Source organism: Manis pentadactyla, chromosome 11 (genome assembly GCF_030020395.1).
Source record: "Manis pentadactyla isolate mManPen7 chromosome 11, mManPen7.hap1, whole genome shotgun sequence".
In the NCBI taxonomy this organism is placed as follows: Eukaryota; Metazoa; Chordata; class Mammalia; order Pholidota; family Manidae; genus Manis; species Manis pentadactyla.
This window is the reverse complement of record NC_080029.1, coordinates 34,585,416-34,612,951: the sequence shown is the minus strand read 5'-3', so window position 1 is coordinate 34,612,951 and position 27,536 is coordinate 34,585,416. Positions and strand designations below refer to the sequence as shown.

At 37.9% G+C, this 27,536-nt stretch overlaps 1 protein-coding gene and 1 pseudogene across 14 annotated transcripts in view; both read left to right on the top strand.

The window, feature by feature from the left end:
- The window catches only part of GPHN (gephyrin), a 752,379-nt gene that overhangs the window by 206,716 nt on the left and 518,127 nt on the right, over positions 1-27,536 (top strand). For all 14 annotated transcript variants that reach the window (XM_036906015.2, XM_036906017.2, XM_036906020.2 and 11 more), the window contains exon 2: positions 194-272. In XM_036906015.2, coding sequence (XP_036761910.1) covers positions 194-272 — 79 coding nt within the window. The remainder of the gene's footprint in view (positions 1-193; positions 273-27,536) is intronic.
- On the top strand, positions 17,198-23,473 carry LOC130679491 (40S ribosomal protein S7-like; annotated as a pseudogene).

Below are 27,536 nucleotides of genomic sequence, written 5' to 3'. Positions count from 1 at the left end.
ATATTGGTGGCTTGTTATTGAATATTAATATTAGTTACTAAATCTGCCAGGCTCAGAAATTGATCAGTATTGATGTTTGGAAACACCCTATCTTGAGAGCCAATTTTAATTTAAAAATTCCTTTTGGTTAGTAGTATTATAATGAAATGTGAACAAAAAGTTAATTTTTTTTCTTTCTCCCTTTCCTGTTTAGTGAGTGATAGTTGCTTCAGGAATCTTGCAGAAGATCGCAGTGGGATAAATCTAAAAGATCTCATACAAGATCCTTCTTTGTGAGTATTTGATTTTCAGTACTAGGTATAATTTAAAACTTTATGGTTGGTGTGCCTTTTTTCAAAAGAGTTTTACTGAGAATTTAAATGTGAATTTTTTTTTCTAATATGTATTACATATAGTGAAGCACATGGAACAGTTTTAACAGAAGTGAAGCTATGGAACCATTTCTTTGAGACAAAGAGGTAGTGTTATGATTAATGATTGAATTCCAAGGAGTCCCTACTAATGGTGATGTCTTGCCAATGTGACAGTAGATACTAGGCAGGGGAGATGATTATTTACTTGCATGGGAAGGTGAGACTGAATTTGTTCACATCAATTTTAAGCTTTTTTGAATAATATAATTATTTATAAAAATGACTACATACATAAAATCACTGTAATAATATATTTGAATATATTGCATATATTTTTAATGTTTTACATTAGAAAGCTGTATATAGCACAAAATTATTGAAAAGCTTTATAGTTCTCAATTTTAACATTCTTGCTCATGAGTCAATCCCTTTCTTTATCACCATATACTTTACTATAATGTCATTTTCTATTTCTATTTCAAAAATTAATTAAGTTTTTTGCTTTTTTATATTTACTACAAATTATGTGTTCTCTATCCTGTATGAACATACTCTCACACTAAGATCACCTTTTATTTAAAACAAACAAACAAACATTTAAGTCTAGTTAAGCCCTGGGCAGCAGACAAAAGAAAATTGAGTGCTGATAGGTGAAAGGAAGGAGCGACACACAGCAGCAATTCACTGGAGAATTCCGCTTTATTAGTGAAAGGTGCTGGGTTATATAGGAAGGGGCATGAGGTGATTGTGGTGTTACTTCTACGGGGCTGGTGGCTATTGGCTAGATGCTGGGATTGTGAGGGGGGAGAGAGGTGATTGGGCTTCAGGTGGCGCCGGCGGGAACCGAGGACTCGGAAGAGAAGCAGGAAGTTCGCCATCTTATGGGTGGGGGCCCTTCATTCCCCCCTTTCTCCTCTATGGGGTTGTGGACGTTGCTTTCTCTCTGACTGCTTCCTGCTGAACTGCTTCCTCCTGAAGGGAGTGAGGGCTTGAGGACTGGGGGGAAAGGGTTGATAGGACTCCCCACAGTAAGGACGAGTAGGTGTGGACTTCTTCAGGTTGGAAATCAATGAAGGTTCCCTGTAACCATAGGTTGAGGACTTGTTGATTCTAATGGTGCCAAGAGGATACGGGTGCCAGAAGCCAGGTGTCTGCGGCCATTGTTTCCAGGAACAGTTTCCAGCGGAGAGAGGGGTCCATCTCAGCATGTGGTGAGGAAGTTACGTGAGGGTGAGGGATCTTCTGTGGCTAAAAGCTGGTAGTTCCTGAGTAAAAGCTGGTTGAAAGTTTGATTAGAGATTTTACCAACTTGGGATTTGATAAACTTTACTATACAAGGCAAGAAGAGACAGGCGAGGAGAATGATTATTATAGGGCCTGCAATGGGCCACAGCCAGGTGAGGAAGGGGTTTGTTAGTATTGAAGAGAATGGCTTGGAATTGGAAGCAGAGTGGAGGCTGGAGGCAAGGTCGGTGAGTTTGGTAATGTCAGTTTCTACAATGCCGGATTCGTTGATGTAATAGCAGCACTCTTCTCGAAGGAAGACGCAGGTGCCGCCCTTTTCGGCTGTAAGCAGATCTAAGGCCCGCCGGTTTCGAAGGGTGACCTTAGCTAGCGAAGTGACCTGTCTTTGGAGAGAGGCCAGGGAATCGGCAGTGGATGTCAGGGCTCCCTCACGTTTGGCGTTGAGATCTCTAATTGCCTATAGAAAGTGACCCAAGGCTCCCCCTGAAAATCCTGCTCCAAGGCTGAGGTGGCTAGGGAAATACCGACCATAATGGGAAGGAAAGCAGCCCTTCTTGTGGGCAAGGGCAAGGGAGGTTGGAGCTCAAGTAATTCTGCCATGCTGTAAAGTTTAAGCTGTGGGATTAGGGTGACGAGAATGCAGGTTGTGCTGGAGTTGGGAGGCAGTGAGTTGAAAAGACTGCCATTACACCAAAAGAAGTGTCCCGGTTGCATAAAAGTCTTAGAGCCGAAGGTAGGGGTGTAGATAGAGAGGCAGTGAAGTGTGCTGGAGGGGGGTGGAGTTGGGCCTACACAGTGGTGGATGGTGAGATTGCTTGCGTATTCGGGTTCCCATAGGGGTATGTCTGCCAGGGGGCGGAGGGGTTGTCCTTCTGCATGGAAGGAGTAGTTGGAAATATTAAGGGGCACGGCGGCCAACAGTGGGCGCTGTAGTGATGCACACAAGAAACAATTAGCAGTGTTGAGGGTGTGGTTGAGAAAGATGGTGGTGTCTTGAATGAGCTGTAACCAAGAGTAGGAGAAATTAGAAGAGGGGCGGGGATAAGAAGATGAAGAGGCACCGTCAAGAGTTTGGACAATGACTTTTTCAGAATGTCCGATATCTGATGCAACTTGAGAGATCTGGGAATGAGAGGGAACATACTCTCGAGAGATATGAAGGGTACCGTGGGAGGTCGAAGACCCCCCATAGTAAACTGAGGCTGTGACTCTGGTGGCTCATCGAGAGTCCCAGGGATCTGGGATTGATAAGGAGAATGAGCTGTTGGGATATTTTATGAAACGGTTAGAGGAGTAATACTGTGGGTACCGGGAGTTACCCATGTAGTGAATGGCACAAGACCAGTAGGGACATCCCCCGTAGGTGTCTGGCCATCACCTGCAATAGACTTGTTTTTGGTCATAGAGGAAGCAGAGGTAGGGAGAATAAAGGTAGCTGCTAGTGAACACTTCAGTGGAGGGAGGAAAGTGGAGGTATAAAGGCTTGGAGCAGCCTTTCAGAGGGCAGTCTGATGTGGCAATGAGGGCAGTAATTTTTGTTTGATGCTGTGTGTAAGTCTGTCTGACTTTGAATCGCCATACAAAGGAGGCTTGGGTGGCAGAGAAGACAATAGGAATGAGGAAAAAAAGCGAGAGAGAGCGAGGGAGCAGTAAAGGAGGAAAAAGTCATGATTTGGGTATGGATGGCAAAGGGGGTGAAAGGGATTTTGGAGGAAAGAGGACAGTAAGGTCAGGAGTCTGGAGGGAGGGAGAGTCTGTAAACTTTTGTAGGTTAAGAGATCCTTTAGGTGATATGGGGACAGAAATGTAAGGGGCGTCCTGAATGTCAGTTTATGAGCTTCCTTCTGCAAGAGCTGTCCAGCGGCCAATGCCCGTAGGCAGGGGTCCATCCCCGAACGGTGGGGTCTAATTGCTTGGAAAGATAAGCTACTGGGGCAAAGGATGGGCCATAATGTTGGCCTAGGACTCCTAGAGCTTGACTGGACCTCTCATGAATGTCTAATGAGAAGGGCTTTGACAAATCAGGAAGATGGAGAGCTGGGGCTTCCACAAGGGCTCGATGGAGCTTAATGAAGGAGTGTTGGGGTGAGGAGGATAATGGTTCTTCAGGGGGGCCCTTGCTGAGGTCGTATAGGGGTCTTGCCAGCAGGGAGAAGTTAGGGATCCACGCTCTAAAATACCCAGCCAGGCCTAGAAAGGAAAGGATTTCTGTCTTGGTTTTGGGAACAGGCAGGTCAGAGAGGAGCCATTTTCTGTAAAAAAAATCTTGGGAGGGGTCCAGAGGGATAGAAAAAAAAAATGCGTCCTTGACATCTAGGACTGAGAAGTGGGAGGCCGAGGCAGGGATCCGCGGTAAAAGGGTGTATGGATTTGGAACTAAGGGATGGATAGGGACGACAGCCATGTTGACGAGGCGAAGGTCTTGGACAAGGCGGAAAGATCCGTTGGTTTTTTATAACAGCTAATATGGGGGTATTAAACGGGGAGTGAGTGGGTCTGAGGTAATTTTTGTTTAAAAGATCTTGAATGATGGGTTGAAGGCCTATGAGGGCTGAAGTGGTTAGGGGGTATTGGGCCTGACAGATATACTGAGAGGGGTCACGTAATTTGATAGAGGCAGGAGGACATAGAGCCACGGAGGGGCTTGTAATGTCCCAAACTTTGGGATTTACAGGGTATATGAGGGCGGAACTGGAGCTTTCATTGGGTAGAGGGGGGTCGTCGGCTATGAGGGCCATCAGAAGGGGAGTACTGGGGGCTGTGGGAGTGCATATAGTTATGGAAACATGGAGGAGAGAAAGGATGTCCCGTCCTAGTAAAGGGATGGGACACTGGGGCATAACCAGGAAGGAGTGGGAGATAGGTATGGGATTGTCCTGGATTGTGCATAAAAGGGGGGGGTTTTAATGGGAAAATCTGTTTACCTCCTACCCCGACTATAGGAGTAATGGCAGGCGTGGTAGGGCCCCGGTATTCTCGCAAGACTGATAAGGTGGCTCCTTCATCTAGGAGGAAGTAGATGGGGCGACCGTCTACTATCAAAGTAGCCCTGGGCTCCTGTTTGGTGATGGAAATGGTCAGGCGAGAAGCCCCCAGGCCCCGTCAATCTTCTTCTGCCAGCCCCACTACGGAGGGCTTAGGATGGGGGTTGTTCGTCCAGCCTCCCCTTCAGGTGGTCGGGCAATCAGACCCCCAGTGGCCCTTTTTGTCGCATCTGGGGCGTGGGGTGGTAGGAGATCTGGGGGAGGGGCACGCCCTTGTCCAATGTCCTTCTTTTCCGCACTTGAAACAAGCTCCTGGGGAGGGCTTGTTTGTAGAGGGGCGCCCAGGTTGTGGTTTTATCAGCTGGGCCATCATTTGAATATTGGCCTGATCAGCCTTTTGTTTACAGCATTCTTTCTTCTCCTCCTGGTTATGGAAGACTTTAAAGGCCACTGTTAGGTTCTCTGTCTGTGGGGTAGCGGGGCCCTGTTCTAACTTTTTGAGTTTAGCTTCAATGTCGGGGTAGCTTTGAGCTAGGAAGTATGTCATAAGGACATGTCTCCCGTCAGGCGTTTCTGGGTCCAGGCTGGTAACTGTAATAGGGCTTGAGTGAGTCTGTCTAAGAACTCGGAGGGAGTTTCCTCCCTCCTTTGAATTATGTCTTGGAGCTTTTGAAAATTGACTACTTTACGAGCTGCCTTTTTCAGACCTGCTCTTAAGCAGCAGGCAAAGATATCTCGAGAGCGGAGACCCATGGCGGTGGGGGACTGAAGGGTTCTGGCTCAGTCTGTGGGGGAGAAACAGGTGATGGGGGCAAAGACAGAGGAGGCTCCTGGGACTTAGTTAGAGGGATGCTGAAAGGCTCAGGCTTGATCTGCAGGGGGGGTGAGGTGGGGGAGGAAATGGTGGTGGAGGAAGGGGGAGGGGCTGTTGTAGGAGAGGAGGGGGAAGGGAGTGAACGGGAGGCTTCTGCGGGAGAGACGGCTTGCAGGCTAGGAGAACTTGGGGGGAGGCGGGGGGAAGAGTAGGCGGTGGCGGCAAGGGAGGCGGGAGGAGGAGGTGGAAAGCTTCGATATAGGGAATCTCCTTCCATTTTTTCAGGCGTTGGCAGTAGTTAAAAAGATCGCAAGTGATGTTAGGATCAAGAGTTCCCCCTGCAGGCCATTGGTTGTTATTGTTTAGGGGGTATGTCAGCCAATCTTGGGAGCAGTATTTACGGAGAAGTTTTGGTTTTATATCAGGTGTCAGGGAGAGGGTAGTTAGATGCTTGAGCAGGCATTCAAGAGGTGAACTTTCAGGAAGGGATGAGGAGGCTCCCATGGCTAAATGACAGAGAAGGAGACAAACAGGGGAAGACGAACGGAGATCCTTGGACTGGGAGCAGACCGCAAGGAGACAAAGGGCGTCCCCGATGATCCTTGGTGGTCTGCGGAAACTCGTATACGAGTCGGAATTTCTTAGGAAGTGTGGGTCATCACCCAAACTTCTCTAAGGAGGCAGAGTGCCGGAGTCATGAGGAACCTAGTACTAGGAATTTTCGGCAGAAGGAACGGAAGGAGTGGGGGTGGGGGAGAAGGGAGTGTTCTCATCCGCAAAGGAGTCACCTCATTTATGGCTGTTGGAGGAGGGGTCTGAGGGTCCGCCACAGCCATGAATGCCTAAGGCAGGGAGAGTTCCCTCCTCGTCAGGGAAGAGTGGCCCACTCCAGGGGAAAACTTACCCAAAGGCCAGAGAGGAGTGGTGAGTGTGATGAGCCAACACCGGAAAAAGAGGACAAGGGCAAGCTGCTGCTGGTGTCGGGGGAAAGTCGGGGCCCAGTTGGGGTGTCCCGTCTCCCAGTTTTCGGCACCAATGAAAGGAAGGAGTGACATGCAGCAGCAATTCACCGGAGAATTCCGCTTTATTAGGGAAAGGTGCTGGGTTATATAGGAAGGGGCATGGGGTGATTGTGGTGTTACTTCTACGGGGCTGGTGGCTATTGGCTAGGTGCTGGGATTGGGAGGGGGGAGAGAGGTGATTGGGCTTCAGGTGGTGCCGGCGGGAACCAAGTACTCGGAAGAGAAGCAGGAAGTTTGCCATCTTATGGGTGGGGGCCCTTCAATAGGTACTTTCCTTCTTTAATGATACATAATGCATTTAGAAAACTATATTATATGGCCATCTTGCCCAAAGCAATTTACAAATTCAGTGCAATCACCATCAAAATAACAATGGCATTTTTTCAATGAATTGTAGTAAATAATCCTAAAATTTACAAAGAACCACGAAAGACCCTGAATAGCCAAAACAGTCTGAAGAAGAACAAAGCTGGGGACATCATGCTGGCTGGTTTGAAGCTATACTACAAAGCTACACTGATTAAAACAGTATGGTACTTGAACAAGAATAGACACATAGAACAATGGAACAGAATAGAGAGCCCAGAGGTAAAACCACACATACATAGGCAATTAATGTATGACAAAGGAGGCAAAAATATAAATTGGGGAAAAGACAGTCTCTTCAATAAATTGGGAAAACTGGACTGCTATATGCAAGAGAATGAAACTGGATCACTGTCTAACACCATAAGCAAAAGTAAACTCAAAATGGATTAAAGACCTATATATAAGAAGACGACAGGCAGAAATCTCATGAACACTGGCATGAATAATTTTCTTCTGGACATGTCTCTCCAGGCAAGGGAACAAAAGCAAAAGTAAACAAGTGGGATTATATCAATCTAAAAAGCTTCTACAAAAAGGCAACCTACAGAATGGGAGAATATATTCATCAATGATATATCCAATAAGGGGTGAACATTCAAAATATATAAAGAACTCATATGCCTCAACACCAGAAAGACACATAACCCAATTGAAAAAATGAGAGGAGGACCTGAAGACACATTTTTACAAAGAAGACACACAGATGGCCAAGAGGCACAGGAAAAGATGCTCCACATCACTAATCATCAGGGAAATGCAAATCAAAACCACAATGAGATATCACCTCACACCAGTCAGAATGGCCACTTCCCAAAGGACAAGAAGTAACAAGTGCTAATGAGATGTGGAGAAAAGGGAACCCTCCTAAACAGCATATACATTGGTGCAGCACTATGGAAAGCAGTATGGTGGTTCCTCAGAAAACGAAATAGAGATACTGTATGACCCGGTAACTGCATTTCAAAAAATTTATCCAGAAAAAACAAAATTTCTGATTTGAAAATATATGCACTCCTATGTTTGTTGCTGCATTATTTACAATAGCCAAGATACAGAAGCAACCTAAGTGTCCATCATTGGTGAATGGATAAAGAAGATACAGTACATATATCCGACTGAATATTATTCAGCCACAAAAAAGAAAGAATTTTGCCATTTGCACCACCATTTGTGGACCTAGAGGATATTATGCTAAGACAGAAATAAGCCAGAGAAAGATAAATACCATGTGATTTCACTTATATGTGGAACCTAAACAAAACAAAACAAATTAAACAAAACAGTAATAGACTCATATACACTGAGAAGTGACTGGTGGTTATCATGGGGAAGGGTTTGGGATGGGTGTGAGAAATAGGTGAAGGGGATAAAGAGACACAAAATCTCAATCATACATAAATTAGTCCCTGACTTGAAAGTAGATCATAGAGAACACAGGCAATAGTTTTGTAACATCGTTCTATGTTGACAGTAGCTTCACCACCTGGGGTGAGCATTTAATAAGGTAGAGTACTGTCAAATCACTATGTTGATACCTGCAACCAATATTGTGTATCAACTGTACTTCCATTGAAGTAATTTTTTAAAAACTGTATTATAATGGGATATGAGTCTTCCACATAACATGTATTCTACACTCCCACAAGTTTTGCTAGTAATCCGCTGAAAATTTTGTGAGGAAGAAAAAACAAGAATGTGTTGAACCTGAAGGTTATTGATTCCTTAATGATTTTTCCAGCATTTTAAAAAGATACAGTCCAAAGACACAGAATGCTGAAAAGGATTGAATATTGAGGTTTATAATGTAATGAGTTCAAAATGAGTTTTCAAATCCAACTGTCTAAATTTTTTTCTGTCTCTCTTTTCCTTACACAAAAGGGTTGTCAGTATTCTTTCTACATGAGTTTTATTCCAATGAAGGATGACAGTTGTCCTTTCAGTCCTATAAATATTTAATCAAGAATATAATCATTTTATGTGGATGTAAACATTTCTAGTAAATAAATTAAATAACATTTATTTGCATTAAGAGTTGTATTTTCCTTATGGTTGTGGAAGGAAACTTTGTAATTTCTTTGAAAGATTTTATCCATTTGAATGAATAAAATTTATTATGTCATTTGTAAGGTTATTTTTGTTACAGTAGGATTAAATCTGTTTAATGCAGTCTTTGTTGAAAAAATATGTTCATACAGACTTTTATAATATAAAAGCTGTGGAGAATTGTGGTTGAATAATGAAGTATAATAATGAGTTGTAGTGTTTCGAGGGAATGTATTACAGGAGTGCCTCATTTAATTATGCTGCACATTACTGGGGTTCGCAGATACTGTGGTTTTTACAAATAGAAGGTTTATGGCAACCTTACATCAAGTAAGGCTATTGGCACAATTTGTCCAAAAGCATTTGCTCACTTTGTGTTTCTTGTCATATTTTTGTAATTCTCACAATATTTTAAACCTTTAATTTCACTATTATTATATTTGTTATAGTGATCTGTGATCAGTGATCTTTGATGTTACTATTGTAATTATTTTGTGTGCCACGACCCTCACGTGTATGAGAAGGTGAACTGTATCAATAAATATTTGTGTTCTGAATGCTCCAGTTATTCTCCATTCCCTGTATCTTTCCCTCTCCTAGGACCTTCCTATTCCTTAAGACACAACAATATTGAAATTAGGCCAATTATTAACCCTTCAATGACCTCTAAAGTATTCAGGTGTATGGAAGAGTCAAACCATGTGGCATACTTAATTGTTGTCTTATTTAAGAAATTGTAACAGCCACCCCAGCCTTCAGCAACCACCACTCTGATCAGTGCAGCCACCAGCATTGAGTTAAGACCCTTTACCAACAAAAGATCACACACACTGAAAGCTCAGATGATAGTTAGCATCTTTTAGCAATAAACTATTTTTTTAAATTAAGGTATGTACTATTTTTTAGACTTGCTATTGCATACTTAATAGACTATAGTATAATATCAATACAACTTTTATATGCACCGAGAAAACCTAAAATTCATTTGACACATTACAGTAATACTCACTTTATCACAGTGGTCTGAAACTGGGCTCACAATATCTCTGAGGTATGACTGTACATCTTCCCAGCATGCAGAATAATATTCATCATAAAGCACATCACTGAAATTGGAAAATATTTAATCTCCATTTGCAGCAACACAGATGGATCTAGAAAGTATTATGCTCAATGAAATAAGCCAAGCAGAGAAACACACATGCCATATGATTTCACTTACTGGTGGAATATAAAAACAAAACAAAACAGAAAGAAAAAAACAGCAGTAGACTCATAGATACTGAGAAGTGACTAGTGGTTACCAAGTGGAAGGGGTTAGGGCAGGTGGGGGAGAGGGTGAGGGGGATAAAGGGGAACAGTAATTCTCAGTCACAATATAAGTTGGTCAAGGGATGGTAGGACAGCATGGAGAATACAGTCATTCTGTAACATATTTCAGTGTTCATAGTAACTGCACTAGAGGGGATGAGGATTTAAATATGGGTAACTGTTGATTTGAAACCAACATAAGATTGTATATCAATACTTCAATTAAAAAATTCACAATAATGAAAAACCACAAAAAAAATTAAGTATTCTAAGAGAAATTAGATAACTGCTGCATTGGATGGACAAAATAATTCTGAGTCTGTTTTAAAGTAGCCAGGTATCTTAATTTAGCATCATTCTTTTAACTTGGCATTTGTCTCTTGGCATTAGTCTAGAATGGAAGATTTTAGTGAGAAAGATGAGTTCTCCAGACTAATGTAAGGGTTGCTAAAATTGCATACATATGTTATTTTAATGTTCCAAAAACATTCTTAGAATAACGTATGTGTATTGAATGGATCTTTATGTGTTAATATGTATGGCAGAATTATGATCCACCTACTTGAACTGGTGATTCTGAAAAGAGTTAATGTGTAAAAAAAAATTTAAGTATTTCAATCAGTAATGCTATTAGAAAGGAAGACAGAATAAAGAGAAGGAAAAAATGGGCTGAGAAGAACCCAGGTGGTCTGGTCAATGCTGACACTCAGATCAGTGTGCAGTATGTCTAACTTACTTAAATGAGCAGGTACAGAATTTCTGTGGACAACATGCAGAAACAAAATTGAATCAAGTGTGTGTGTGAGTGTGTGTGTGTGTGTGTGTGTGTGTGTGTGTGTAAGTGAATGAATGAAGTTTGAGGAGTTTACTGCCTAAGAGAAGTATCAAAGGGCAAAGTGAAATGTAACTACTCTTAAATCTGTGCCAAACTAATCTATTAATATGGTAAGCCTGTGTAATTTATCTAAACTGTGTATAGTATACTCTCCAAGGTTTTGTTTCCATTGTAGTAAAACTAATCATTGGAATGAACTGAGTGAACTCTGTAGTGTGACTATGACAAAGGAATGATGCCATGGTAGAAAAGAAAGATGAGAAAGTTGTGAATCCCTAAACAAGACTTTCTGGTCTTATTACTAACTTTTGATCTGTCATAATGAAAGCAAAATTTGACCTGTGCAATGTTGAGGTGCCTCAGAAGCTCTCTTCTAGTTACACTAAGAATACTTTTTTCTATTAAAAATTAAGATCAAGTAGTGGAACTTGGTGTTCACTTTTTGCTGATGCGTAGGCTTAAGGGTTTGTTTGAATTAGTAATTAGTAATTTGATGTTAAGTTTTGGGATAAACAATTTGTTTTAGTAGCTTATCTTCTATTTATGATTATAAATATTTTAAGTTGATTTTCTCTGCTATATGTATAATTTGTTCATTTGAGTTGTGTTGTGAGACCTCTTGTTTTAGTTGTGGTCTCTTAATGGCACATTACAAAGTGTTGTCAAATTTAATTTAATGTTAATATCATATTAGAAATATTTCTAATGTGATAAATTTCATACATATGAGAAGTTATTAGCATGATATAATTAATTTTTGTTTTCTTTAAGTGGAGGGACACATGCTGTTTAAGTTACAAAATGTCATTTATGCAGTTTATTTCATCTATGCCAGAAAGGTGACTATTCTATACAAAAAGGTACTATATGTAACATACTTTAAGTTATATTTAGTTGTGTTCTCTATAGAGCTAATTTTCAAAAATATTTTCAGATCCTCATTTACTATGTGCTGAAGATGAAAGATAAAACATTACCATCTTTTTGCTTGATATTATTGCTTACTTGTAAACTGTCATAAATATTTGAATTCAGATTTATTTATAGAAATTAGTAAAAACTGTTTAAGAAACAAAAGAGGAAAAACAGTAAGAATGAAAAGGACTAACAAACTGAACACCTTTGTTATTATCATTCATTGTATTGATGCTGATTGTGTGTGTGGTGGGGTAAGGGAGTATAGGTGGGTGTGTCTTGTTTTATTTAATTTGCAGAAGTTCTTAAAACAGAGATTTAGGACCATCCCAGATGTGCATTATGTAAATCAGGTAGAAGAAGAATTATTTAATTCATAGAAGAACTGGCCATCTTTGAATACCAGAAATATAATTCATAATGGGTTATATTTCCATTATAATATAAAACCACTGGATGCTCCAAAATACATAAAGAACTCACATGCCTCAAATTCAAAAGCAAATAACCTGATTAAAAAATGGGTGGAGGATATGAACAGACAGTTCTCCAAAGAAGAAATTGAGGTGGCCAACAGCCCATGAAAAGATGCTCCACATTGCTAATTATCAGGGAAATGCAAACTAAAACCACAATGAGATATCACCTCACACCAGTTAGGATGGCCAACATCAAAAAGACTAGGAACAACAAATGCTAGTGAGGATGCAGAGGGGAACCCTTCTACACTGCTGGTGGGAATGTAAACTAGTTCAACCATTGTGGAAAGCAATATAGAGGTTCCTCAAAAAAACTAAAAATAGAAATACCATTTGACCCAGGAATTCCACTCCTAGGAATTTACCCAAAGAAAACAAGTTCTCAGATTCAAAAAGACATATGCACTCCTATGTTTACTCCAGCACTATTCACAATAGCCAAGATATGGATGCAACTTATGTGTCCATCAGTAGATGAATGGATAAAGAAGAAGTGGTACATATACACAGTGGAATACTATTCAGCCATAAGAAAGAAACAAATCCTACAATTTGCAACAACATGGATGGAGCTGGAGGATACTATGCTCCGTGAAATAAGCCAGGCAGAGAAAGACAAGTACCAAATAATTTCCCTCATTTGTGGAGCATAACAACAAAGCAAAACTGAAGGAACAAAACAGCAGCAGACTCAGAGACTCCAAGAAGGGACTAGCGGTTACCAAAGGGGAGGGGTGTGGAGAGCGGGTGAGGAGGGAGGGAGAAGGTGACTGAGGGGTATTATGATTAGTACACATGGTGCGTGGGAGGTCACGGGGAAGACAGTGTAGCACAGAGAGGACAAGTAGTGACTCTATGGCATCTTACCACACTGATGGACAATGACTGCAATGGGGTATCTGGGGGTGGGGTGGAGACTCGATAATATGGGTGAATGTAATAACCACATTGTTTTTCTTGTGAAACCTTCATAAGAGTGTATGTCAATGATACCTTAATACAAAAAATCACTGGATGCTCGTGATTTTCTTTATACTCGAGTAGGGAAAGTCTTTGTTGTTTTTCCTTATGGTACTCAGGATATATTATCAATTGTTTCAGTGATGTCAAGATTTTGCAAAAGATGCTACCAAGGTATAATCTCTTGTGATTAATTAAAAAGAATGACTCATTAAAATAGAAGAGATCTTAATCCTAAATTCTGGATAAATTATATTAAGAGTGAGGAGATACTTCTTGTCACTGTTCTTGATATTTTTAAAAGTTGTGGTAAATATAACATAAAATTTAGCATCTTAACCAATTTATTTTTGGTATTATTAATCTACAATTACATGAAGAACATTATGTTTACTAGGCTCCCCCTCTCACCAAGTCCCCCCCACATACCCCTTCACAGTCACTATCCGTCAGCATAGTAAGATGCTGTAAAATCACTACTTGTCTTCTCTGTGTTGCACAGCCCTCCCCGTGCCCCCCACCACCACTATACATGCTTAACCAATTTTAAGCGACAGTTTAATCGTGTTAAGTATATACCGGTTGCTCTGCAACCAATCCCTGGAATTCTTTTCATATTGCAGAACTGCAATTCTATACCCATTAAACAGTAGCTCCCCATTTCATCTCCCACCAGACTCGGGCAACCACTATTTTACTTACAGTTTCTATGATTTAGACTACTCTAGGAATCTCATATTAAGTGGAATCATATAGTATTTGTCTTTGTCACCAGTTTATTTTACTTAGTATAATAGTCTTAAGGGAGTGAATCCATGTCATAGCATGTGTTAGAACTTCCTTCTTTTTTAAGATTGAATAATATTCTGATGTATATATACATACCACATTTTATCTATGCATCTGTTAATGGACATTGGGTTGCTTCTACCTTTTAGGTATTATGGATAATGATGCTGTGATCATGGGTGTGCAAATATCTTTTTGAGACCCTGCTTTCAATCCTTTTGGATGTATACCTTGAAATGGCATTGCTGTGTCATATGGTAATTCTATTTTTAATTTTTTGATGAACTGCTGTACTGTTTTCCATAGTGACTATACCATTTTATATTCCCACCAACAGTGCATTAAGGTTCCAGTCTCTACACCTTACCAACTGTCATTATCTTCTGTTTATTTTTGACAGTTGCCATCTTAATGGGTGTGAGGTGATACGTTCTTGGTATTTTTAATCGAACTTCACTTTACTTCCTTACATCTTGTGTTTAATAATGATTTTGATGCAACCCAATCTAGAAAGCAAAGAAAAATAAATGGTATTATCTAGTTTGATTATTGTGATATTTTGGTATGATGTGAAGTAAGCTGTTTAAAGCAGTTACTTATTTAGTAAAATAGAAATCCTTTTCACTATTATTACAAGGACTAAAAAGTATAAATCTATCCATAGTAATTTTGTAACAATAGCATTTTAATCAATTTATCTTCCTTATTTTGTATTGTATCACTTGTCTTATATTACTACTGCTCTTGTTGTATTTCATCTTAAAGGATTGCTTTTAGGTAAAAGAAATTTCCTTTTTAGTTAGAAGATGCCAGATTGGAAGTGCAATATACTAATTAAAAAATAACAACCTGTTAGTTGAAATGTATTTTTATATTATAGATCATTAGTACTTCATAATGGCCTTTGATGTTTAAGAACAAAGATAAATTTGGACAAAAGAGTTGTATGTGACTGTACTACACATGAACATTTTATTTACCTTTACATACTTCTTCACAAATCTCACCATCTTTGATAGAAACTGTTCTTTTCGTGTTTCTAAAACACAGCCTCATCCCCCTGAGTATACTTGTCTTCATTCTACACTCTGATGGAATGATATTTTGGTTCCTTGGATCACGACATTAAATATAAAGTAAAGGCAGGATTGCTATCTGGAAAGCAATCATATCTAAATATAGCCTGTACTTATCTGCTGGCGTTAAGATAGGTTGCTATGGTGAATTGAATTTCTTAAAAATGCCAGTCAGCAGAGGATAAACAGTGGTTTTTGAAGTGGTTATTTTCCATAGAGCTATACATTCTCATACTGCATTTTCAGATAGATGAGTTTAATGTTTTTTTATAGTCTGTTTATTAGATTTCAATTTTAGAGTATCTTTGAGACCTTTAACACTTACTAAAAAAATTAAAGTTTTTATAATTACCCTTTGTATTACTGAAGATGAATTTTATTTGATATGGAAATATACTTTTCCAGTGGCAGCATTTTAACTAATTACATCATACCATATGTTCCTGAAAATGTATGTTCAATTTTGGAGGGGGTGGGTTCATTTGTTTACTCTACTGACAATAGTTCTGTTACATGAAAGACATATACCAAAGCTGTTTTGTTTGTAACAATATCTCTAACTGTAAGTTTTTACCATTTTTAATCAGTTTGCTTTATGGATTATATATTTATTGGCCTATAAAGTGTATATTCTGACAATCTAGCTCAGTCTAGGCTGGTGCTATAGCACTATGGTACACTGGTCTATATCAGAACTGCAAATTTGAACGCTTTGAGTTTTACTTTGTTTTTAGAGGACTTTCCCTAATTACATCATACCATATGTTCCTGAAATTGTATGTTCAATTTTGGAGGGGGTGGGTTCATTTGTTTTAAAATTTATTTAATCGAAAAGCCATAGCAGTTGCCTATCTTAAGTTATTCAGCAATTATGTTTAACAGACATTGTTCTTGTAATCAAGGAACATATGACTAAAGATGGACAATGTCTCAGTTGTCTGCCTGAGGCATATAGATAAGCAACCCAGTGTTAATATTTTCAGTGAAATAAATACACTTTAAGAGCTGATTTTTTTTTCATTTTCATGGCACAGAAACCTAAGTCAAACTAGCTTAAGCAAAATATGACTTGATTGGCTTATATAACTGAATAGTTATCATGGAATCAAAAAAGAGCTTCAGAAACCAGGTAGATGTAGCAACCTCAAAGAATAGAATTAGGGAGCTTATGCAACTGGGTTTGTTTCTCTTACCTTCTGCCATCATCTCTTCTGGTTTTTCTTTTCTTTAGTCTCACTTATATCAGTCAGGCATTTTCCATGAAACCGGGAAAATTGCTGCCAACTTACTCTTAATTCCCTTCCTTCTAGCTCCATGGTCTCTGTTCACTTCCAGCTCTAAAATGTAAAATCCTGTAGAAGAGTCTGATTTTGTTAATGTGGACATGTGTCCACACCTCAGCCAGTCCCTATAGCCAGGGATACAGACTCTCTTGATTGATCATTCATGGAACAGATGCCTTTGGGCAGAATGTTGGGATACCCCAACTAAATGAGTGAGAAGATAGTCCCAGAAAAAAGAATGACAAAACTAAATGATGTCTACTACATTGATTCTTAGTTGTTAACTTAAGGAAGAATTAACACATTGTCAAGAATTGTTATTACTTTAAAATAGAACATTTTGCTTACCTGCACATAGTATCTCAATTAGGTAGGTATTGGTAGTATAGCTGTAATAATTTTAAATAATTTTAATAATTAATGTTTTTAAATATTTATAATATATAAACTGTTTAGAGTTTAATTAATAATAGTTCCCTATTTGCTGATACTGTTAACTATAGGACACACATATACATATAAGTGTGAAATTACTCAGATGGATTTATTACTTTAATTACAACTGGCCACATGGCAGGTGGAATAACAGATCATTTCTGTTTTTCCATACTCTTCTTTCTTAAAAGAAGGAACCTCACCACTATAAATCTAAAAGTAGTCAAATATTCTCATTAACCATTCCATTATAATACCTTGACTATGAAATATTACTATAGAGGCATATAAAAGTTTAATGTGAACAACAGTGAAGTATTTCAAGAAGTGATTCATGAAATGAAACTGTTGTTAAAATAGAAAAAGGAAGCTGTTCCTAGGCTGGTGCTAGCCAGCATACGTTGGCTCTCTTGGCAAGGCCATGTTCAGTTATAATGCAAAGATCCTGAAGCCCCATGGTGAGAAGGTGGATGAGTTCGAGTTGGGCATCTCCCAGGCCCTCCTCAAGCTGGAGATGAACTCAGACCTCAAGGCCCAGTTGTGGGAGCCGACTATGACAGCAGACAAGGAAAATGAAGTTGCTTGTGGTCCGAAAGCTATTACAATATTTGTTCCCCCTCCTCAACTGAAATCTTTCCAGAAAATCCAAGTCCAAATAGTACGTGAACTGGAGAAAAAGTTCAGCAGGAAACATTTTGTCTTTATTGCTTAGAGGAGAATTCTGCCTAAGCCAGCTTGAAAAAGCCATACAAAAAATAAGCAAAAGTGTCCCAGGAGCTGTACTCTGATAGCCATGCATGATACGATCCTAGAGGACTTGGTTTTCCCAAGTGAAATTGACGGCAAGAAAATCTGAGTGAAACTGGATGGCAGCTGGCTCACAAAGGTTCATTTGGACAAAGAGCAGAACAATATGGAGCACAAGGTTGAAACTTTTTGTGGTGCCTGTAACAAGCTCACAGGCAAGAATGTTAACTTTGAATTCCTAGAGTTTCAGTTGTAAGCTGAAAATATGACTGAAGTATCACTCAAAAGGAAGAAAGAAGAGAGGGGCGGGGAGAGAGATTCATTATGAGAAAGAATGGAAACTCCATGAGTATGTTATGCTGTTTAGAAACTCAGTTTGGCTGAAGGAGAAAGAGTCTAAGAGGTTAAAACTAATGATTAAAACAAAGTTTTGATATCCATGTATTTCATTTATCCAGAATATATGAACACATCTGACACTAATGGTCAGAGTGAACAACATGGATGATTGCATTGTCTACTTCTATTGGTTTTATATTGCTGTGTAACAAATTATCACAAATTTACTGGCTTAAAACAACACACATCTACTATCTCAGTTTCCATGAGTCAGGACTTAGGACACATTTTAACTGGGTCCTCTGCTCAGCATTTCCCAAGATTACTTGGGAATCTTGGTGTTAGCTGAGTTGTATTTTCATCTAGAGGCTAACCTTGGGAAGAATAGCTCCATGCTAATTCAGCTTGTTGGCAGAATTCATTTTCTTGTGTTGTATGTCTGAATGTCCTGCTTTTTGCTGGGTGTTGGCTAGTTTCCATCCGCAGCTCCCATTATCTTTGCCATGTAATTATTGCCTAATCAAGGGAATGATGTATCACTTTTACTATATTCTATTGGTTAGAAGCAAGTCACATGTTCCACCCACACTCAAAGGGAGAGAGGATTATATAGAAGTGTGAACACCTAGAGATGGGGATTTTTAGAGATCACCTTAGGGTCTTTTGGGCCACCTGACAGCCAGGCATCCTCCCAGCCTTAGTTTTGACTTTCCTGGTTTTGTTATCACATTTTAAAACAGTTTTTAAGTTTTATTGAATTATAACTTATATACAGTACTGTATAAATTTGAGGTGTTCAGAATAATGGCTGTACTTAATATTTGGTTTTAATTTGTGTTGGTCAGTTCATTAAAAATATTAGGACTACATCTAAGCATTGGCCACCTAGGCACTGATGATGAAATATTTGAAAATATTTCTTCTATATGGACTGTAGATACATGATTTCCCACTTTTTGTTAGGAGGAAAACAGAAATTTTTTTCCTTTGAGTTTGGATTATGTTGGTAACTGAAGAGTGGGACTACAGAGACTAAAAGTGAGGCTGAAAGTGTGATTTGACACCTGCAAAAGGAAGCCTTAATGGAATAATGACAGTTGAGTCCTGCATATGAACTCCTTTCTTGGGTTTTTCAGTGGAAGATTACTGGCGGTGGGTTGGAAAGACAAGCTAACAGGCAGGTAAATCAAAAGTCTGCATAAGTATGCTTTCCTAATGAGCTTCCTAAGAAACACCTGCTTGTGACTCAGCCCAAATTAGGAAGAAAATGACCAAAAAAAAAACCAACCCAAAAACCTAGGAGGCTCCCATTTGTTTCTTTTCTGAATGTTCTGGGATTTTAAATACTATTCTTTGAGAGATTATAGAAAATTAAATTACCTCTACTCAGCTGAGAAAATATGCCTAATACTATATGATTGGGCAGCACTTTCAAGATCAGCTCTTGGTGGTCCTTTCCACTCCTACCTGCAGTGTAGTATATGATAATTAACCTTTTTTTTTTTTTTGCCCTCTGAGAGAAATTAAATGAAAGTTAAGTTTATAGGGAAGCCTAATTTTTAAATTTAGAGTAATCCATTTATGAAGGAAGGCTGGTTGAGCTTATTGAGCTTGGATTTATTCTTCCTGGAACCCTCTATGATCTCCTTTATGTACTTCTCCAGTGTGTTATCTAAGCACCTCTCACAGCTTTTTACACTGTTATTAATGTCTGTGTACTGTCTGTATTTATGAGTGGTTTGTGACCTCCTTAAGGGCAGATAGTGTGTTTGTGTTTAACATTATATTGCTGTCACTCACTATTGTGTTTTAGTGCACTGAAGGCCCACCAGAAATATTCCTTAAATAGATGAATGAGGGAATGTATGTGCAAGTGATTTAGTGACTAAGTGAAAATATGGATAATGGAGGGAGTAAGAGAGTAAGACTCAATATATATAGTGAATATACATTAGCAAAACCTGCATTTTCTCCATTCTTCAGGCAGTCCTGAGTCTAACTTTCAGCCCTTTGTTGGTGTTCAATACAAAAATTTACTGTGTGGTGACCTGATAGCTGTTTTTAAATTTTGATCAACACTGGTTCCCACTGCAACCTCAGCATATTTGTAAGTGTGTATGAGAAGAGAGACCTAACTCCAGGAGCAAAATGAAATGATGACCTCACTCATCCCTATAGTTTTGATTTATAGGCATTTGCTGCTCAGAATACAGAGAGCAAATACAGCCAAAAAGGACTCCATTCTTTCCTGATAAAATCAAGGAAGAACCCCAAAAACATTTTAAAAGTTGAATGTATTTCTGAGAGATTCATTGTGAGAAAAACTAATTGATAGAAAAAATGTATTTTGAGTAATTTATTCCTAAATTAACTTGTTTCTTAGCAGACAATTATTTGAAAAGTATGTTAAGATATTATTTTTCTTTTTTCCATTTAAAGTTCTATCTTATCTCTCCCTCTTTTATAAGTAATTAAGAGCATAGACTAGAAAAATATGTGAGTTGCAGGGTGACAATTTTATTCTGGCCAGAGTTTTACTTAGCCACCTGGCATTGAGTACAAATTCTTATAGTTTACTTGGATTGGAAGCAACAGAATATTGTCTTGATATTTTGTAACACAAATGGATGAAATGCAATTAGGGTACTTTACTTAGTTCAAAACATTATTTTCTGTCATTAAGTCATGAATATAGGGGAACTTTGAAAAATAGCTAGTGGATATTTATTAAGTACCTACTATATGTTTTTAATAGAGTAGGACCTGGAAAATAATGGTAAATAAACTAGATACTGTCCTTGCCATTATTTTGGGGATGACTTAATAAAAAATGGATTTCAGGTTACTATTTTTGCTTCCAGGATGCCTCTATAAAAGCCAGTGGCTTTGGAAGGTGTCAGATACTGCTAAAAAAATTTTAATGCAAAGCTCATTTGTGGTCCTGGTAAAGTATATTACATTCTAGGAAAGGTGAAATTAGATAATTTATTATATACATTATTTATAACTTTTACATTTAGTTATTTAATGATTCATTCAGATAAATGGCTTAGTCAAGATACTGAATTTGAAAAAACCACCCTGAGTAAGCTGTGGTTTGCCAGTGCTTGCCTTAAAATGTAACAGGAAGAACTAAATCCAGTATTTTAGTTCAGATTTGACTGTCAGTTGAGAAGATTGAGACTTAATGAAGTTGTTTTATTTGTTCTAATTCTTAGTGAATTTAGTTTAACTTTTTTTCAGGGGGCTAGGGAGTGGGGGTAGGAGCCTTTCTTTCCTAGGAATCTTTTATTTTTAAACAATTCTTTATTGACATGTAAATGATATATCATATAATTCACCCATATAAAGTTTACACTTCAGTAGTTTTTAGTATACTTAGAGTTGTGTGATAATCACTACTGTGAATTTTTTAGAATATTTTATCTCCCCAGGAAGCACTCCCAACCTCCCTTTCTCAATCAACCATTAATCTATTCATCATCTCTATATATTTTCTTATTTTGGATATTTTACATCAATTAACAAATATATTCCTTTGTGATTAGCTTCTTTCACTGATCATAGTATTGTCAAATTTCATTCATGTTGTAGCATAACCAGTATTTCATTATTTTTACTACCAAATAGTATTCTAGAATGGCTATACCATATTTTGTTTATCTATTCATCAGTTAATAGGCATTGGGATTTTCCCACTTTTTGCTATTATGAATAATACTGCTGTGAACATTCATGTGAAGTTTTTGTGTGGAGATATGTTTTCTTTTCTTGACACATAACTAGGAGTCGAATTGCTAGATCATATTAAACTTCATGTTTAATATTTCAAGGAAGACCCAGAACGATATAAAAAATGGCTGATACCCTGTCGTTCACCCACTTTAAAAAATAATGGTAAAATTCACGTAACAAATATTTCCATTGTAACAATTTTTAAGTATGTAATTCAGTGATATTAAGTACATTCATATTACTATGCAGTTATTGCTACCATCTATCTCCAGAATGTTTTCATCTTCCTCAGATGAAAGTCTGTATTTATTAAGCACTGACTCCCATTCAGTGCTTTCCTCCAGTTCCCATGAATTGCTTCTGGCAACTAGAGTTCTACTTTCTGTCTCTATGAATTTGACTACTCCAGAAACCTCATTTAAGTAGAATCATACAATTTGTTCTTTTGTGAATGGCCTACTTCACTTAGCATAATGTCTTCAGAACTCATCCATGTAGCATCTGTCAAAACTTCCTTCCTTTTTAGGGCTGAATAATATTCAATTCTATGTATATATCACATTAAAAAATCAGTTCATCAGTTGATGGACACTTGGGTTACTTCCACCTTTTAGCTGTTGTGAATAATGCTGCTGCTGTGAACACTGGTGTAAAATATGTCTTCAATATTCTGCTTTCACTTCTTTTGGATATATACCTGAAGTAAAAATACTGGATCCTGTGGTAATTCCAATTTTTTGAGGAACCATCATACTCTTTTCCACAGTGGCTGTACCATTTTAAATTTGCACAAATAATGTACAAGGGGTCCAAAATCTCCACATTCTCACCAACACTTATTATTTTGTTTGTTTGTTTTTTATAGTAGCCATCCTAATGGGTATAAAATGGCATCTCATTGAGGTTTGATTATCATTTTTCTAATGATTAGTGATGTTAAACAGGTTTTCATGTGAGTATTGGCCATTTGTGTATCTTCTTTGGAGAACTATCTATTCAAGTCCGTTGCCGAGTTTTTAACTGGATAGTTTAGTTTTGTTGTTGTTGAGTTTTAGGAGCTTTTGGTATATATTCTGGGTATTAATCCCATAATGTTTTCTCCCATTCTGTGAATTCTCTTTAAATTCTGTTGACACTGTTTTTTGATGTACAAATTTTAAAAATTTAAATGAAATCCAATCTTTTTGTTGTTGTTGTTGCCTGTGTGTCATATCCAAGAAATGTTATGAAGCTTTTGTTCAATGATTACTTTTAAGAGTTTTATAATTTTATGTCTTACATTTAGGTTTGGGGTCCATTTTTAATTAATTTTATGTAAGGTGTAAGGCGAGGAGCCAAGTCATTCTTTTGTATATGGACATCCAGTTTTCCAGTAGTGTAACATTTTAATTCCTTTAACAGTTTTTCACTGTATGTTTTGACTATTTTCTTAGTGGTTACTCTAGGGCTTATAACAAATATTTTAAGTTATCAGTTTCTACTTCATATTTATGATAACTTAATTCCAATGAGATGTAGAATATTAATCCTCTAGAGCTCTATTCTTCTCCCAATTTTACAATTGTTATTGTACATATTTACTCTGTACATGCTACCAACCCAATAATACATACATCGTTATAATTAGTACTTTATATAACTTTATGTCTTCCCAAGAAACTAGGAGAAAAAGAATATGTGTTTATATAATAGTATGCATTAAATTAATATTCTCATTTACCATTTTTGGGTCTTTTCATTTGTTCTTGTGCATTTGAGTTACAATCAAGTCTATTTTCTAACCCGATACACACATACCTCATTTTGTTGTGCTTCACTTTATTGTACATTGCAAGTATTGTATTTTTTACAAATTGAAAGTTTATAACAACTTTCCATTGAGGAAATCTATTAGCACTATTTGTCCAACAGCATTTGCTCAACTTTGTGTCTCCTTGTTGTGTTTTGATAATTCTTGCTATATTTCAAGCTTTTTTCATTATTATTATATATATTATGATGCTCTGTGATCAGTGATTATAATTCACTGAAAGGTCAGATAATGGTTAGCATTTCTAGCAATTTTTAAATTAAAGTATGTACTTTTTTAGCATAATGCTAATGCACACTTAGTAGACTATGGTGTTGTGTAAACAGGACTTTTATATCCATTGTGAAACCTAATTTGACTCACTTTATTTTAATATTTGCTTTATTGTGGTAGGCTAAAACCAAATCAGCAATATCTCTAAAGTATATCCTCACAGCTTTCTCCCTGCCCAGTCTCTTGTGCTATTTTTTCAATTATATTATTTCTATGTTACATGCCCAAGAATAAAATTATATGTATATATACATATCACATATATGGACTGTTTTATGCAATGACTTTTTAAATAAGTTAAGAAAAAGAGAAATGCAATTATAATGACTCTTAAAATTACCTATATAATTTTTTCTCTTCATTTTGTGAGTGTGTGTTTGTGTGTGTGTGTATATGTGTGTGTGTCTGTATTTTAATTACTATCTGATATAATTTGCTTTCAGCCGTGAAAGATTTTTGGTATTTTTTTTATTCTTTATTTTTGTGTCTGGCTTTTTTTTTTTTTTGGTATCATTAATCTACAGTTATAGAAAGAACATTATGTTTACTAGGTTCCCCCCTTCACCAAGTCCCCCCCACATGCCCCCTCACAGTCACTGTCCATCTGCATAGTAAGATGCTGTAAAATCATTACTTGTCTTCTATGTGTTGCATAGCCCTCCCCGTGCCCCCCATGCACTATACATGCTAATCGTGATGCCCTCTTTCTTTTTCCCCACCCTTATCCCTCCCTTCCCACCCATCGTCCCCAGTCCCTTTCCCTTTGGTAACTGTTAGTCCATTCTTGGGTTCTGTGATTCTGCTGCTGTTTTGTTCCTTCAGTTTTCCTTTGTTCTTATACTCCACATATGAGTGAAATCATTTGGTAAATGTCCTTCTCCGCTTGGCTTATTTCACTGAGCGTAATACCCTCTAGCTCCATCCATGTTGTTGCAAATGGTAGGATCTGTTTTTTTCTTATGGCTGCCTAAATATTCCATTGTGCATATGTGCCACATCTTCTTTATCCATTCATCTACTGATGGACATCTAGGTTGCTCCATTATCTTGGCTATTGTAAACAGTGTACTAATAAACATAGGGGTGCATCTGTCTTTTTCAAACTGGAGTGCTGCATTCTTAGGGTTAATTCCTAGAAGTGGAATTCCTGGGTCAAATGGTATTTCTATTTTGAGCATTCTGAGAAACCTCCATACTGCTTTCCACAATGGTTGAACTAGTTTACATTCCCACCAGCAGTGTAGGAGGGTTCCCCTTTCTCCACAACCTCACCAACATTTGTTGTTGTTTGTCTTTTGTATGGTGGGATCCTTACTGGTGTGAGGTGAGGTGATATCTCATTGTGGTTTTAATTTGCATTTCTCTGATGACAAGCGATGTGGAGCATCTTTTCATGTGCCTGTTGGCCATCTGGATTTCTACTTGAGAGAACTGTCTATTCAGCTCCTCTGCCATTTTATAATTGGATTATTTGCTTTTTGTTTATTGAGGCGTGTGAGCTCTTTATATATTTTGGATGTCAATCCTTTATCGGATCTGTAATTTATGAAAATGTTCGCCCATACTGTAGGATACATTTTTGTTCTATTAATGGTGTCCTTTGCTGTACAGAAGCTTTTTAGCTTGATATAGTCCCACTTGTTCATTTTTGCCTTTGTTTCCCTTGCGCGGGGTGATATTTTCATGAAGAAATCACTCATGTTTATGTCCATGAGATTTTTGCCTATGTTTTTTTCTAAGAGTTTTATGGTTTCATGACTTACATTCAGGTCTTTGATCCATTTGGAGTTTACTTTTGTGTATGGAGTTAGACAGTGATCCAGTTTCATTCTCTTACATGTAGCTGTCCAGTTTTGCCAGCACCATCTGTTGAAGAGACTGGCATTTCCCCATTGTATGTCCATGGCTCCTTTATCAAATATTAATTGGCCATTTATGTTTGGGTTAATGTCTGGAGTCTCTATGCTGTTCCATTGGTCTGTGGCTCTGTTCTTGTGCCAGTACCAAATTGTCTTGATTACTGTGGCTTTGTAGTAGAGCTTGAAGTTGGGGAACAAGATCCCCTCCCCACTTTATTCTTCCTTCTGAGGATTGCATTGGCTATTAGGGGTCTTTGACAGTTCCATATGAATTTTTGAACTATTTGTTCCAGTTCATTGAAGAATGCTGTTGGTAATTTGATAGGGATTTCATCGAATCTGTATATTGCTTTGGGCAGGATGGCCATTTTGACAATATTAATTCTTCCTAGCCAGGGGCATGGGATGAGTTTCCATTTTTTAGTGTCCTCTTTAATTTCTCTTAAGAGTGTCTTGTAGTTTTCAGGGTATAGGTCTTTCACTTCCTTGGTTAGGTTTATTCCTAGGTATTTTATTCTTTTTGATGCTATTGTGAATGGAATTGTTTTCCTGTTGTCTCTTTCTATTAGTTCACTGTTAGTGTATAGGAAAGCTACAGATTTCTGTGTGTTAATTTTGTATCCTGCAACTTTGCTGAATTCTGATATTAGTTCTAGTAGTTTTGAAGTGGAGTCTTTAAGGTTTTTTACGTACAATATCAGGTCATCTGCAAATAGTGACAGTTTGACTTCGTCTTTACCAATCTGGATTCCTTGTATTTCTTTGTTTTGTCTGATTGCCGTGGCTAGGACCGCCAGTACCACGTTGAATAACAGTGGGGAGAGTGGGCATCCCTGCCTTGTTCCCGATCTCAGAAGAAAAGCTTTCCGCTTCTTGCTGTACAGTATGATGTTAGCTGTGGGTTTATCATATATGGTCTTTATTATGTTGAGGTACTTGCCCTCTATGCCCATTTTGTTGAGAGTTTTTATCATGAATGGATGTTGAATTTTGTCGAATGCTTTTTCAGCATCTATGGATATGATCATGTGGTTTTTGTCCTTTTTGTTGATGTGGTGGATGATGCTGATGGATTTTCGGATGTTATAACATCCTTGCATCCCTGGGATGAATCCCACTTGGTCATGGTTTATGATCCTCTTGATGTATTTTTGAATTCTGTTTGCTAATATTTTGCTGAGTATTTTTGCATCTACGTTCATCAGGGATATTGGTCTGTAGTTTTCTTTTTTGGTGGGGTCTTTGCCTGGTTTTGGTATTAGGGTGATGTTGGCTTCATAGAATGAGTTTGGGAGTATCCCCTCCTCTTCTATTTTTTGGAAAACGTTAAGGACAATGGGTGGTATGTCTTCTCTGTATGTTTGATAAAATTCCGAGGTAAATCCATCTGGCCCGGGGGTTTTGTTCTTGGGTAGTTTTTTGTTTACTGATTCAATTTCGTTGCTGGTAATTGGTCTGTTTAGATTTTCTGTTTCTTTCTGAGTCAATCTTGGAAGGTTGTATTTTTCTAAGAAGTTGTCCATTTCTCCTAGGTTTTCCAGCTTGTTAGCATATAGGTTTTCATAGTATTCTCTAATAATTCTTTGTATTTCTTTGTGGTCCGTCAAGATTTTTCGTTTCTCATTTCTAATTCTGTTGATGTGTGTTGACTCTCTTTTTCTCTTAATAAGTCTGGCTAGAGGCTTATCTATTTTGTTTATTTTCTCAAAAAACCAGCTCTTGGTTTCATTGATTTTTTTCTATTGTTTTATTCTTCTTAATTTTATTTATTTCTTCTCTGATCTTTATTATATCCCTCCGTCTGCTGACCTTAGGCCTCATTTGTTCTTCTTTTTCCAGTTTCGATAATTGTGACATTAG